The following is a 16,634-nucleotide window of genomic DNA, read 5'->3' as shown; positions in this document are numbered from 1 at the left end:
TGGTTTACATAGGATGTCCTGGGGGCAGAGTCCACCGTGATTGGTTAGTTTTTTTTTTCCAGGGATTGGCCAGTTTTGTGGGCTAGAGACAGAGATGGCCCTGATTTCAGGGTCAAACTGTGTTTATTTCACTGGCCGTTCTTGGCTTTTTAATACTACCTCTAAGACCAGGGCTTATTTCTTTCACTGACTCTGATTCTAGGGACCAAGAGTGTTATTTTATCACTAGAGTCAGAGTCAGGATATATTTCCTTAGTTCTGGGTTTGGGGATAAAGTGTACATTTCTCTGGCTCAGGTCCCAAACTTAGGCTTTGTTTCATTCCCTGGTCATGGGCCCTTGGGCCAGGGTTCTACTGTCCTACTCTGTGAATGGTTGGTTTCACAAGTCAGTTCACCAGGGGCAGAGATGGCTCTGATTTGAGCCAAACTGTGTTTCTTTCACTGGACTTATATGAGCCACCTTTTCCTCATTCTTAGATCCAGGGTCATATTGGGTTTCTTTAGCTAGCTTTTATCCCCTACATCCCCCTTTTTTGTTTAAAAATAAGCCACTGGGTGTTGGAAACGTAATAGGCAGCTGGGATGTGGAAAGGGTAATAAGCAATTAAAAGTTGGAAAGGGTAATAAGCAGCTAGGGGCTGGAAAGGGGATGAAGTTATTATTACACTGAGTCCTACTGATTTGGAGCATCGAGGTTCTAGGGACAATCTTGATCTTCCTCCTCAGGATGTAACCAGGTTCTGCAGATCTCTGGCTTTGTCAATAGGTCACGGTAATCCTATAATATTAACTGGTTCAGAGTTGGGTTAGAAATATTTTGGATCTGTTGTTGAAGAAATCTAACCAAGAAATGTATGAGGCAGGGTGCAATTATTATGGCTAGAAAAAGGAAGAAAAGAGGAGATAAGAAAGGCAGCATCCATTTCCATATCTGACTATTAGCACTCCACTGTCTGGGGGCATCAAGCTGTTTCTAGTTTTAAGATCCATCTGGTGTTGTTGGATCTTATCTTTCACTACCCCTGATTGACATAAAAGCAACACTCTTCCCCAAGAGACAAAGATCATCTCTTTCTCCTGTTAATACATGTAATCCTCTCTGATTTTGTAATACTACAGTGGCCAGTGAGTCTATTAGTTCCTGAAGAGTAAAGATGATCTGAGCTACTCATTAGAAATCCTGGATGAATTGTGAGGAAAGCTAATGGTAAATAGCTAGAGAAGTAGTCAGTCCTGCTATTCCAGTGGCTGTGCCTGCACTTATGCCCAGGGCTGCTAAAAGAGTATTATTTGGATGGCTCATTTGTCATGCCTTGCTGCTATGAACTTGGTGTTGGGAATTGGCATGGGTTCTTCACCAGGTACCATCCCTAATTTACAAAACAGGAATACCAGGGTTGGAGTTCCAGACCACCTAGCAGGTAAAGTGATAAACATGAGTACCACAGAGAATAGAGGCATTGTGAATGTTTGGACATAGGGGATGGGTGTTAGTACCAAGGGTAATAGTATTATTGCAGTCTGCAGAATACAGAGTACACACAAAGTGTATTCCTGAGGACTTAGAGCAGTCTGTAATGCAAAAGAAAGGAATGTGAGAGAGATAAGGGGTAGAAGAGACATTTAGCTTGAAGCAAATAACAAATGATAAGGTGAGAGAATCTAATAGGACAATGGGTGAGGCCACAAATGGTGAATGAGCATTTGACCCTGGAGGGACACATAACCAGCATTCTCCAAAGCTGTCAGGCTGAGCATCATTTCACAACTGATATGTGGTAGTTACGGTCTGAAAAAAGAGATGATGTGACAAGGAGGTTTGAATAAACATCCTCAAATAAGGGTGACATTCTGGATGTGAGAGGCTTTCAGATGCTTTGGAAATATAGAAGCAGTCTATCTATTCCTAGGGGTTGAGAGAGTAGGATATATTTTGAGTGTTACCAATGGTTTCCACTATGGGATGTCTCAGCAAGGATCGTCTGTTACATACCCCTCCCCTTGCTAAATCTACTATGTGACATCCCAGCATGGCTCTTCTGTACACCAGTGAATGAAGATCTTCACATCCCAAATTCTTTTGAGATATTTATTTGGGAAGGATGAGTCCAGGAGCGCATCTGCCTCTACCAGGAAGGAGACAACAGCTCACAACTGTTTATATAGGATATCCTGTGGGCAGAGTCAAACCGTGATTGGTTAATTTTTTTGTTTTTTGTATTGTTTGTTTGTTTGTTTTTTCTGCCTAGGGATTGGCCAATTATGTAGGCTAAGGACAGAGATGGCCCTGATTCCAGGGACAAACTGTATTTTTTTTCCTCTGGCCTTTCTTGGCTTTTTGACACTAAATCTAAGACCAGTGTTCATTTCTTTCACTGACTCTGATTCTAAGGAACAAGAGTGTTGTTTTGGCACTAGTTTCAGAGTCAAGACTTATTTCTTTGGTTCATTTCTCTGGCTCAGCTCCCAAACATAGGCTGTGTTTCTTTCCCTCTTCCTGGGCCCTAGTACCAAAATTCTATTGTCCTACTCTGTGATTGGTTAGTTTCACAAGTCACTTCGCCAGGGTCAGAGATGGCTCTGATTTGAGCCAAACTGTGTTTCTTTCACTGGCCATATCTGAACCATCTTATCCAAGTTCTGGGCTCAAGTGTCAGGGTGGATTTCTTTAGTCAAACCCTTTCCCTTACAGTTTTGACAAAACAATAATCAGTAGTACATCATCTACCCTTAGAATTGTACTCAAGAGACTGACACACAAGGATCATGAATTCTAATGTATTGATGAGTAATTACTGACATTCAAGCCAGGCTGGATAAGAAATATTTCAAGCGCATTTGTGAATATTAAATATTAAAAATACAACCATGAATATTAAATATTAAAAATACAACCAATAACAAAAATCCATCACCCTTTCATGAACACCCTTTCTTGTAAAATGTGATCACATACTGCCTGACAGTTAAATAAAAATGAACCACTTAGATAACAGCCATACCATTCTATACAAGGCAGCAGATAAATACTTCTGAATAAGTGAAAGTGCAAAAGAAGATGAACAAAAGCCGCAAAAGGAATATAAGGACCACAAAATAAACTTTACTAATTGAATTTGCCACACATATCCCACACTTCAATACTTTTCACATGTTGCAAAACAGAAACCACAATGGGATCTTCACATTAGTCTTTAGTGAACTTGGTTAATAAATTACTTACTTCAAATCTACAATAAAAAGACTTCAAACAAGTTTTTTTTCCTTGAAATTGAAAACTGTGTTGTCTAAACTCTTAACCAAATTGTTACATAAATAGGGTTTTCTTTTTTTATGAGTACCTATCTATTTCCTGACAACAAGATGATATAAAAACTTTAAAACATTGACAGTTATAGAGATATGACCAAGCCATTAATACAAGTTCATTTCCTGGACTAAGATCTGGTTCTCAAAGATGTTGAGTAATTCCTGCTACAAAAATCTCCAAGGGTCTAACCTTCTTGGAAACCAGAATGCACATACATACACCTAGAGGAAGTCACACACACACACACACACACACACACACACATAGCATAATTAAAATAAAAACAAATCTTTAAACTAATTTTCAATTATAAATTTTTTTCTATTATAATTCTGTTAACATGGGTTTTGAGGCATTTAAAGGATTACAGCCTTTTTCTCCTTCATGAATTGGTCCATGTAACAGAAAGCATGCATATAGGCTTAAAGTTGGAGTAATGTATCATTTTCAGATTTAAAAAATGGTACCCTGCTAGAAGAAATCAATTTTGAGGGTTGGCCTGAGCATTAACATCTGCACACCATTTCCAATTTACAGTTTTTGCTTTATGCTGCAGGCCGGGTAGTGGTGGTACACACCTTTAATCCCAGCACTTGGGAGATAGAGTCAGGTGCATCTTTGTGACTTCAAGGTCAGCCTGGTCTACAGAGCAAGATCCAGGAAAGGCACAGAGCTACACAGAGAAACTCTGTCTCGAAAAACCAAAAAAAAATGTGGTAGCTTGAGTTTTCCTAACTGGCCCACAGTCAGGACAAATCTCTCTCACCTGCCAGTCGCATAGCCGCTCAGCCACTCAGACCCAACCAAGTAAACACAGAGATTTATATTGTTTACAAACTGTATGGCCGTGGCAGGCTTCTGGCTAACTGTTCTTATAGCTTAAATTAATCCATTTCCATTAATTTATACCTTGCCAACTAGCTCGTGGCTTACCGGCATCTTCACATGCTGTTTATCATGGTGGTGGCTGGCAGTGTCTCTGACTCAGCCTTCCACTTTCCAGCTTTATTCTCCTCCTTGTTCCACCTATATTTCCTGCCTAGCCACTGGCAAATCAGTGTTTTATTTATTGACAAATCAGAGCAAAACATTGCCATATAAAACATCCCATAGCACTTCCCCCCCCTTTTTTTTTTCAAAAAGGAAGGTTTTAACCTCAACAAAGTAAAATTACATATAATTTTGGAATTTGGGCATAGCTTCTCTTACTACTTCCTGCTGGAGGGGGGCGCTGTATCTTATGGGGACACAAAGAAAATTTTAGGATTATGGAATAGTCCATGAGGCTGTATTGTCTAAGCCAGTTGACTTCAAACTACTCTGGATGTTGGATCATCATGGCCATGGTGTCATTGGAGACCTTTCAGGGGGTCTTGGCTGGTCAAACCTGATGAATCTTAGTCTGGAACAAATCCATAGCCTCTGGCTTTCTGTGGGAACAAAAGCAGAGTCTCCTTTCCAAAGCAACACATCCTTACATCCAAATTTTGAAGTCAAGGTATCTTTAAAATATACATATTGGTTTAACTCAACATCTTTTACGATCAAATGTTTTTCTGCAGTTAAAAATCTCAAAGACAACACAATCCAGATTCTCTGTGTAATATTCATCTTTACATGGCTTATTTTTTATATTAATTTTACTGTCTCTTTAAAGACTTTATTTTTTAAAACTATGTATTTGTTTATATAACTGTATATATCACCTTTTTTGTCTCTTTCAAGCCTACATATATTTTACACACATTGTAAACTATTACATCTGAATCTGTCTTATTGTGGATCTATTTCTTTATACTGCAGCATTTGTAAGACTGAAAAGGGGCTATGGCTGCTGGAACCGCCCACCTCAGCTTCCCAACATGGTGGTGGTAGTTTACCGCCAGCTCTGGGAGCTATCCGTGGGTCTATACTTTTATCCAAGCAGCATGTAGCCCAGAAACCTCATTTTTTGTTTTGTACTAGCAAAGGCTAAATCTACCATGCAGCTTAATGTGCCACTTGCAGAGGCCTCATTCCCACCATACAGCGGCAGGTCGAGCACTCACGCTAGGAACCCGCCAGTAGCTCAAACCTGCATGCTGAACCTCATTTGAGAGAGAAAATTAGGAAGCTGTTTTTAGCTCCATTTTAGAATCTTTTCTCAGGTTTTAGGTGGAAATTCTTGCCAACACTTGGGCACCATTTGTAGCTAGAGTTTTCCTGCCTGGCTCACAGTCAGGACAAATCTCTCTCACCTGCCAGTCCCACAGCCGCTCAGACCCAACCAAGTAAACACAGAGACTTATATTGCTTACAAACTATATGGCCATGGCAGACTTCTTGCTAACTGTTCTTACAGCTTAAGTTAATCCATTTCCATTAATCTATACCTTGCCACGTAGCTCGTGGCTTGCCCGCATCTTCACATGCTGTTTGTCATGGTGGCAGCTGGCAGTGTCTCTGACTCAGCCTTGAACTTCCCAGCTTTATTTTCCTCCTTGTCCCACCTATACTTCCTGCCTAGCCACTGACCAATCAGTGTTTTATTTATTGACCAATCAGAGCAACACATTTTGCATACAGAACATCCCACAGCAGAATGTGAATTCTTAGCTGTCTGCTTTAGCTGCCATGTCTGATACTTGTTTCAATGCGACTTTTTATGGAGTTCATGTATTGCTCTGGAACCAAGGGCCAAATTAAACCCTTTTCTAAGTTCACATAGATTTCATCCATTTTCAAAGCAACAAAAAAGCAATGATACACATCTATGAAATTTTACAAAATTTATTATTTCATGTATTTGAAGAGAAGTGTCTTCTAGAAGTATGTAGGTCAGTTAGCCTTCAAAAACAGATACTCAAAAAGATCAAAAGTGATGGGCATGGTAGGGCATGCCTTTAATCTCAGTACTCAGGAGTCAGAGGCAAGTGGATCTCCATCAGTTTGAGGCCAGCCTGCTCTACAAAGTGAGTTCCAGGACAGCCAGGGATATGTAAAGACCCTGTCTCAGTTACCTTATCATTTAAATTTATAGGCCTTTTGTCCATATTAGTTGACATGTGTAAACAAAATAAGAAGAGACATAATAATGCTTGAACAGATTGTTGATACAGTTTAGATTTTTTCCAAAATAATTAATTTTGTGTAATTGAATGTAAGTATGTGGCCTGAAATCATAACAATTCATATATATTCAGATTTCCTTTGGTATGAGTTTTTTTCAGATCCTCAAAGTCTAATGTTATATTCAAAGACTTTAAGAGACTAATTACACACTAGAAATTTTACAGTTATAGGGTTGCTCTGTGTTGTGAGTAGGCATTACCACATTGATTACATTCATAGGGTTTTTCTGCAGTATGTGTCCTTTAATATACTTGAAGATGACTGAGCTGTGCTAAGGCTTTACCACACTGTTTACATTCATAGGGTTTCTCTCAATTATGTGTTCTTTCATTAAATTGAAGAGCACTATGATGAACAAAGGCTTTACCACAGTGATCACAATTGTATGGTTTCACTCCATTACGTGTTATAGTATACCTTTGAAAATGAGTGTGATGAGCAAAGGCTTGCAGAACACTGATTACATTCATAGGGTTTCTCTCCAGTATGTGTAATTTCATGTCTTCAAAGATGACAGTGCTCTGCAAAGACTTATTCCCACTGATTACATTCATAGGGTTTCTCTCCAGTATGTTCTTTTATGCCTTTGAAGATCACTATGACATTCAAAGGCTTTACCACATTGTTTGTATTCATATGTATTCTTTCATGCAATTAAAGAGCACTGTTTTGAGCAAAGACTTTACCACACTGATTACATTCATAGGGTTTCTCTCCAGTATGTGTTCTTGTATGTACTTGAAGATGACTGGGTTGTGCTAAGGGTTTAGTACATTGTTTACATTCATAGAGTTTCTGTCCCGTATGTGTTCTTTCATGCAATTGCAGAGCATTGTGTTGAGCATAGGCTTTAGCACACTGATTACATTCATAGGGTTTCTCTCCAGGATGTATTCTTTCATGCAGTTGAAGAGCACTGTGTCAAGCAAAGGTTTTACCACACTGATTACATTCATAGAGTATCTCTCCTGTATGTGTTGTTTTATGTACTTGAAGATTATGGGGCTGTGCAAAGGCTTTATCACACTGATTACATTCATAAGGTTTCTCTCCAGTATGTATTCTTTTATGCCTTTGAAGATGACTATGACATGCAAAACTTTACCACATTGTTTTCATTCATAGTTTTTTCTCCCATATGTATTCTTTCATGCAAATGAAGAGCACTATGATGAGCAAAGTCTTTCCCACAGTGATTAGATTCATAGGGTTTCTCTCCTGTATGTTTTCTTTTATGTACTTGAAGATAATCAGGCTGTGCAAAGGCTTTACCACATTGATTACATTCATAGGGCTTCTCTCCAGTATGTGTTCTTTCATGCCTTTGAAGAGCACTGTTTTTAGCAAAGGCTTTACCACACTGATTACATTCATAGGGTTTCTCTCTTGTATGTGTTCTCTTATGTACTTGAAGATGACTGGGCTGTACAAAGGCTTTACCACATTGTTTACATTCATAGGGTTTCTCTCCTGTATGTATTCTTTCATGCAATTTAAGAGCACTGTGTCCAGGAAAGGCTTTACCACACTGATTACATTCATAAGGTTTCTCACCAGTATGTGTTCTTTCATGCAATTGAAGAGCACTGTGTTGAGCAAAGGCTTTACCACACTGATAACATCCATATGGTTTCTCTCCAGTATGTGTTCTTTTATGTACTTGAAGATGACTGGGCTGTACAAAGGCTTTACCACACTGATTACATTCATAGGGTTTCTCTTTCGTATGTGTTCTTTTATGCAATTGAAGATTACTATGATGAGCAAAGGCTTTACTACACTGATTGCATTCATAGGGTTTCTCACCAGTATGTGTTCTTTTATACCTTTGAAGAGCACTGTGTTGAGCAAAGGCTTTACCACACTGATTACATTCATAGGGTTTCTCTCCTGTATGTGTTCTTTCATGCAATTGAAGATTACTATGACGAGAAAAAGCTTTACTACACTGATTACATTCATAGGGTTTCTCTCCAGTATGTGTTCTTTCATGCCTTTGAAGAGCACTGTGTTGAGCACAGGCTTTACCACACTGATTACATACATGGGGTTTCTCTCCAGTATGTGTTCTTTCATGCCTTTGAAGAGCACTGTTTTGAGCAAAGGCTTTTCCACACAGATTACATTCATAGGGTTTCTCTCCATTATGTGTTCTTTTATGTACTTCAAGATGACTGGAATGTGTGAAGGCTTTACCACATTGTTTACATTCATAGGATTTCTCTCCAAGGTGTGTTCTTCTATGCAACTGAAGAACTTTCCAATGAGCAAAGGCTTTGCCACATTGACTACATTCATAAAGTCTTTTAACGGTATGTGTAGTTTCATGCCTTTGAAGATGACAGTGTTGTGCAAAGGTTTTACCATATTGAGTATATTCATAGGATTTCTCTCCAGGATGTGTTTTTTCATGCCTTTGAGGATGATTATGACATACAAAGGCTTTACAACAATCAGTATAGTCATGTGATTTCTCTGAAGTATGACTTTTTTCATGCCTGCAAGAATAATTGAAACATTTAAAAGCTTTACTACATTCATTATATTGTTGAGTCTTTACATCTGCATGAATTAATTTTACAATTTGGTCTAAACATAAAGAGAACTGTGATCTTAAGGTTTTAACAAGTTGTTTACACTCATGTTGTTCCCCTGCATTAAGGTTGACTTTGTATATTTCAACATGCCTGTGATGGTAAGAGCCTTTATTACCTGGCTCATATTTATGGCATCATTTTTCTCTGAGGTTTTTCACATATTTGAAGAGAAATGGGAGAATTTGGACATTTACCTCAGTTATTCCATTGATAAATTTTCTATACTGTGAGTCATGCTACATTTTCAAATTTGACCAGGACAAAGAGAAGCATTTACACAGTCCTAGAACTCATGGGGCTTTTCTGAGGTGTGTTTGTTGATCTATTCTGAATGAAGCTGGAAAACAAATTTTTTGTAAACTTGAATCACATTCAACAATTTACTCAACATGGGACTACTACGTATTTTCTAATTGTTCTGAGATTGAGAGATGTAAACTGCTTCTCTCCAAATCCTTATGTTAATAGAGCTGGTATCCAGAGTGACATATAATATAACTATTAATGAAAGAATAAAAACAAGAATAAAAACATTTCATTTACAGTTGGACTTTCTGTTCCTCATTGATATATGGTATAGGGAATAGTGTTTCTCTACAACAACCTCTCCCCTTTAACTTTTGACTCTAACTACCCATCTAACTAAAATTAGCAAAGACAGAACAACCATATGAGTAAATATACTATGGACTATTTGGTTATTACAAGGTTGTGTATATATTCTTATCACATATTCAATGAGTATATCTTTTGTAATATGAATACTATGAAACAAAACAGATTGTCAGTTGTACAGAATAGCTGTGATAAAGCTATTATTCCAATGGTATTTTCTTCTAAGACATTTATTTTTTGTCAGCCTTCTTAAAAGAATCAATTACAAACACAATTCACTTACCTGCTATTGAGGTAAATGTGTTTATGAGCATTTAACGATCATTGATGCATTTTAAGCTGTGATTGTTTACATTGCTTCATTTCTTTAAAACTTCCAGATATATATATATATATATATATATATATATATATATATATATATATATATATATATATATATATATGCACAGAGGCCCATTTCTATCAGCTTTTACAAGAAAATTACCTTGCATGATTTTGAGAACTTTGACAATGTTCTTCAACTTCAAAACGTTGCCAATTGTAGCCTAAAATATAGGAGAAGAAAAAAATGTATGAAATATTACAGGAAACTGAAAATTTTACTTTACTATCTTCACTGATCCTTACAATCAACTGTGATTTATTCACCTCACACTTCCTCATTCTCAATCAGAATTGCAGAAGAGCATCAACAACCAAGAAACTATTGTCCCCTTATTTAAAATGTGAAGGAAAATTTATAGTATTACCTATAGCTGTGAGGTTCATATAGGTCTCCATCATCACATCTTTGTAGAGATTCTTCTGTGAAGGATCCATCAATGCCCACTCTTCCTGAGTGATATCGACATGCACATCATTATATGTCACTGCATTCTAAAATATGCCATATATAAATATGCCATCCATATGTATAAAACAAAAACCATGATACAACATTGTAAATGTGTGCTTCTTTGACAAATAGCCACATAATTCTGATGACTGCAACATGTATTCTATACCTCACACATTATGATGAACTCATCTAATGATTTCACAAAGAAACTGAATAGGAGGATTACTTCTATTATTTCTGAATGCTTTGAATCGGACAGCATCTTGCAAGAGAAAAGCCTATTAACCGAGATAGAGATACAAGCAAACACTTCAACAGTACTGAGCACACATCAGAGAAATTGCATGAACCATTACTAACTACAAAGAAGTTTTGTAAGCTGGATGTATTGGCTCATGCCTTTAATCCCACAACTTAGAAGGTAGAGGCAGGTATATGTGTTTCTGAGTTGAAAGTTAGCCTAGTCTATGTAATCAGTTATAGGACAGAAAGAAGTAAATATTAAGAACCCATCTGCACTGTAAACTTTCATCAACAAACAAAAAGATAAGATGAACTCAGAGATTGTTTTACTGAAGTTTCTACAGAGTTAAGCATTTACTCTAGTTCTGTATTCATCTTCCAGAAATCTGAATTGTTCCAGTTTAAACTGTACTTGTATAAATAAAAAATTGACCACATGCTTGGTCACAAAACACATCTCAACAGATACAAAAATTTTGGAATAACCTCCTGAATCTTTTTGGACCATCATGCTTCAAAGTTAGATTTCAACAACAACAAAAATTATAGAAAGTCTATAATCTCATGGAAACTGAATAATGCCCATGTGAAACACCAATGGGTCAAGGAAGAAATAAAGTAAGAAATTAAAGATTTCCTAGAATTCAATGAAAATGAAAGTACAACATACCCAAATTATGGGACACTATGAAAGCAGTGCTAAGAAATTTCATCACTCTGAATGCACACATGAAGAAGATGGAGAAATATACCAATGACTTAACAGCACAACTGAAATCTCTAGAACAAAAAGAAACAAACTCACCCAGGAGAAATAGATGCCAGAAAAAAATCAAATTGAGGGATGAAATCAATGAAATAGAAACCAAGAGATCAATACAAAAAAAATCAATGAAACAAAAAGTTGGATCTTTGAAAAAATCAACACGATAGACAAACTCCTAACCAAAATAACCAAAAGGCAAAGAGAGAGCACCCACATTTACAAAATCAGAAATGAAAAGGGAGACATAAAAACAGACAACAAAGAAATCCAGAGAATCATCTGGTCATACTTCAAAAACCTATACTCCACAAAATCTGGATAGGTACCACAACCCAAAGCTAAATCAAGACCAGATAAACTTAAAAAGATCAATAACCCCTAAATAAATAGAAACAGTCATCAAAATCTCCCAACCAAAAAAAAAATCCCAGGACCAAATGGTTTCAGTGCAGAATTTTACCAGACTTTCAAAGAAGTACTAATTCCAATACTCTTCAAACTGTTCCACACAATAAAAACAGAAGAAACATTACCAAACTCTTTTTATGAGGCTACAATTACCCTGATAGCCAAACCACACAAAGGTACAACAAAGAAAGAGAATTACATACCAATCTCCCTCATGAACATTGATGCAAAATTACTCAACAAAATATTGGCAAACTGAATCCAAAAACACATTAAAAAATTATCCACCATGACCTAGTAGGCTTCATCCCAGGGATGCAAGGATGGTTCAACATACAAAAATCTGTCAATGTAATACACCATATAAACAAACTAAAAGAAAAAAAAACACATGTTCATCTCATTAGATGCTGAAAAAGCCTTTGACAATATCTAACACCTCTTCATGATAAAGGTCTTAGAGAGATCAGGAATACAAGGAACATTCCTAAACATAATAAAGGCAATTTACAGCAAGCCAACAGCTACCATCAAACTAAACGGGGAGAAATTCAAAACAATTCTACTAAAATCAGGAACAAGACAAGGTTGTCCACTCTCTCCATATTTTATTCAATATAGTACCTGAAGTTCTAGATAGAGCAATAAGACAACAAAAGAAGATCAAAGGGATACAAATTGAAAAGGAAGAAGTCAAACTTTCACTATTTGCAGATGATATGAAAGTATATATAATTGACCCAAACATTCTACCAGGAAACTCCTAGAGCTTATAAACTCCTTCAGAAAAGTGACAGAATACAAAATCAACTAAAAAAATCAATATCCCTCCTATACACAAATGATAAAAGGGCTGAGAAAGAAGTCAGAGAAACATCATTCTTTACAATAGCCACAAATAATATAAAATACCTTGGGATAACACTAACTAAACAAGTGAAGGACCTTTTTTGAAAAGAACTTCAAATCTCTAAAGAAAGAAATTGAAGAAGAAATCAGAAAATGGAAGTATCTCCCATGCTCTTGGATAGGTAGGATTAACATAGTAAAAATGGCAATCTTATCAAAAGCAATCTACAGATTCAATGCAATCCCCATTAATATACCAACACAATTCTTCACAGACTTTGAAAGAAAAATACTAAACTTCATATGGACAAACAAAAGATCCAGGATAGCTAAAAAAAAATCCTGTATAAAAGCAACCTCTAGAGGCATCACTGTCCCTAACTTCAAGCTCTGATATAGAGCTACAGTAATAAAAACAGTTTGGTATTGGTATAAAAACTGGCATACAGACCAATGGAATCAAATTGAAAACACTGACATTAATCCATGCACATATGAACACCTGATTTTTTACAAAGAAGCCAAAACTATACAATGGAAAAAAAGAAAGTATCTTCAACAAATGGTGCTGGCATAACTGGATGTCAAAATGTAAAAGATTACAAATAGATCCATATCTGTCTCCATGCACAAAACAAAAGTCCATGGGGATCAAAGACCTCAAAATAAACCCAGTTACACTAAACTTAACAGAAGAGAAAGTAGGAAGTACACTTGAACACATTGACAGAGGAGATTACTTCCTAAATATAACACCAGCAACACAGACACTGAGCATAACAATTAATAAATGAGACCTCTTGAAACTGAGAAGCTTTTGTAGGGCAAAAGACATGGTCAATAAGACAAAAAGACAGCATAGAGAATGGGAAAAGACCTTCATCAACCCCACATCTGACAGAGGACTGTTCTACAAAGTATATAAAGAACTCAAGAAACTACACATCAAAATACTGAACAACCCAGTTAAAAAATGGCCTAGAGAGCAAAACAGAGAATTCTCAAAAGAAGAATCACAAATGGTTGAAAGATATTTCAATAAATGCTCAACCTCCTTAATGATCAGAGAAATGCACATCAAAACCACTCTGAGATACTACCTTATACCTGTCAAAATGGCAATGATCAAAACCACAAATGACAGTCAATGTTGGTGAGGATGCAGACCAAAGGGAACACTCCTCCACTGTTGGTGGGAGTGCAAGCTTGTACAACCACTGTGGAAAACAGTATGGTGGTTTCTCAGAAAATTGGGAATCGATCTACCTCAAGACCCAGATATACCACTCTTGGGCATAAACCAAAGAATGCTCAATCATACCACAAAGATACATGCTCAACTATGTTCAAAGCAGAAGCTGGAAACAATGTAGATGCCTATCAACTGAAGAATGGATTAAGAAAATGTGATATATATACACAATGAAGTACTACTCCTCAGAGGAAAAAAAAATGACAGCATGAAATTTGCAGGCAAATGGATGGAACTAGAAAATATCATTCTGAGTGAGGTAACCCAAACTCAGAAGGAGAAACATGGTATGTACTCACTCATAAGAGGATTCTAGATATAAAGCAAAGAACAATCAGACGGCAACCCACAGAACCAGAGAGGCTCTATAGCATCAGGGACTCTAGGATGACTGTGACTTAAAATAAGTTTTGATCTTACTCAATTACTGGGCAAGCCTAAATGAAACATTTCACTCTTAGGATAAGACTTTATACTGTATCAAGCTGATAATAGAAAAATAAATAAATATATATGTATTTATTTATATATATAATTTATATATTATTTACCTATATATAAATAATATATATTATATAAATACATATGTATATTATTTATTTATTTTTCTATTATCAGTCTACCAAACTACATTATCACTGAATAGCAATAGCTTCTATTGTATGTGATTTTGAGAAAGTCTATAATGTTGGTAAACGCATTGTAGAACAAGAAGGAAGCTGGCTGATTAATTTTAACCACAAGACAGTACACAGAACAAACAGGAAATGTGCTGAAACTATAGAGATGCATATTACACTCCTAGTGAAAAATTTTATCCAGAAAGGCTCCTCCTACTAAAGGTTTCAAAACAATAGAAAGAAATAACCAAGGAGAAACATGTGTCCAAATACAGTATCTTATCTGGGAGGGTTTTTAATCAATTACATTTTGACCCAAGTCATTAAGGCTTACGGTCATTCATGAAGAAAATGCATTTAGTTACTTCAGTGATCCTCATAGTCTGCAACAGCTCTGACACTGTTCAAATGTCCAAAGTCTCTCCTGACACTCATGATGATCTCTTGACAGTGACATCTTGTAAAATTAGTAGAGTTACATCTTTTTTTTTTTTTTTTGGTTTTTCGAGACAGGGTTTCTCTGTGTAGCTTTGTGCCTCTCCTGGAACTCACTTGGTAGCCCAGGCTGGCCTCAAACTCACAGAGATTCGCCTGGCTCTGCCTCCTGAGTACTGGGATTAAAGGCGTGCGCCACCACCGCCTGGCATGTTACATCTTTTAAACATACAATGATACATAGTCCCATTCACATTCCAAAACAGTGAAATGGAGACACAGTGAGGGAAGGTTGAACCAAGGAAAGACTGAAGCACCACAAGACAAACAACAAATCCTGTATCTCTGTCTCAGATGCAAGGGACTTCAGTTCCAAAGGGCTTAGATGGCCCTTTCCCTGCAACTTCCCATACATCTCTCTCTCTCTCTCTCTCTCTCTCTCTCTCTCTCTCTCTCTCTCTCTCTCTCTGGTTACTTCTACTCCCCATATGCAGCTAAGTCTACATGGAAGATGTCTCATAGCTGAGGTATCTAAACATCTTGTGGTCACAAAATGTAACCCAGGTGTGTGGAATACTATTTTAAGATGTGTTGTATTTGTGTATGCTGTGGAACATTTGTTTTAATGATGCAAAGATGTTTTGCATTTTTTATGTTGCATTTGTTTAACTCTGTGAAGCTGTGTGCATTGCCTTTCTAAAATACTTGATTGGTCTAATGAAAAGCTGAATGGGCAATAGCTCAGCAGGAAAGGATAGGCAAGGATGGCTGTCAGAGATAATAAATGGGAGAAAAAAATCTGCATAGAAAAAAGGAAGAAGCAGCAAGAAAAAATAAAGAGAAGACACCAGGAGCGATCTACTCACCTACACAGCAAGCAATAGAATAAGAAGTAAAGAAAGCTAAACAGAATAGAGAAAGATAAACGCCAAAAGGTATATGGGATAATTTAAGGTGAGAAAAGCTGGCTAGAAACAAGCCAAGTTAAGGCCAGGCAATTATAAGAAAGAATAAGCCTCTATGGGTGTGATTTATTTTAGAACTAGGTAGCTGGACACCAAAAGAGTAATGAGTTTAAAAAGAATAAAAAACATCAAGCCTCATTGTCACAACTTTATGAAGTGAACCCTCCCAATATCCTCACTTGGTTTCTGTCTCTGCCAATCATAGATTCCTCCAAAAATGCTGTACTGTAACCAGAGGCTAAGAATCCATGACATTAAATATTGATTCTCTCTTGTTTCCAGGACTAGCAGATGATTGGGGATCCTGCAAAGTTTGACTTCTTGATTGGGATGGACATTAACATGCTTGGACCACAGGTGAAGCCTGTTTTGTATGAAGCTGCTTGCTGGGACTAGAAACCACTTTGCTTACTCATTTCATAACTTGAAGCAATAGGTAAATAGAGCATTAAACTTAGGGCACCTTCCATTACCCTTCATGCTTCCATTATCTGTATAATGGTGATAAAGTCTTTGAAAACCCTTGCCTGTTTCAACACTTCACTGCCCTCTGAAACTACCTTCTCATTTTCAATTGTTTCTGCCTCTCTTGTTTTCTTCCACTGTTAACCTGAATGAGTC

The 16,634-nt window shown here is 36.9% G+C and overlaps 1 protein-coding gene across 1 annotated transcript in view; it reads right to left on the bottom strand.

The window, feature by feature from the left end:
• Positions 1-7,506: 7,506 nt before the first annotated feature.
• LOC131900896 (zinc finger protein 431-like) overlaps positions 7,507-16,634 on the bottom strand; it is a 47,321-nt gene continuing 38,193 nt past the window's right edge. The window contains exons 2-5 of the mRNA XM_059252219.1: positions 10,387-10,513; positions 10,122-10,182; positions 8,501-8,920; positions 7,507-8,416 (exon numbers count right to left, since the gene is read on the bottom strand). Coding sequence (XP_059108202.1) covers positions 7,507-8,416; positions 8,501-8,920; positions 10,122-10,182; positions 10,387-10,513 — 1,518 coding nt within the window. The remainder of the gene's footprint in view (positions 8,417-8,500; positions 8,921-10,121; positions 10,183-10,386; positions 10,514-16,634) is intronic.

Source organism: Peromyscus eremicus, unplaced genomic scaffold (assembly GCF_949786415.1).
Source record: "Peromyscus eremicus unplaced genomic scaffold, PerEre_H2_v1 PerEre#2#chrX_unloc_1, whole genome shotgun sequence".
NCBI lineage: Eukaryota > Metazoa > Chordata > Mammalia > Rodentia > Cricetidae > Peromyscus > Peromyscus eremicus.
This window is presented reverse-complemented; position numbering and strand designations above follow the sequence as displayed.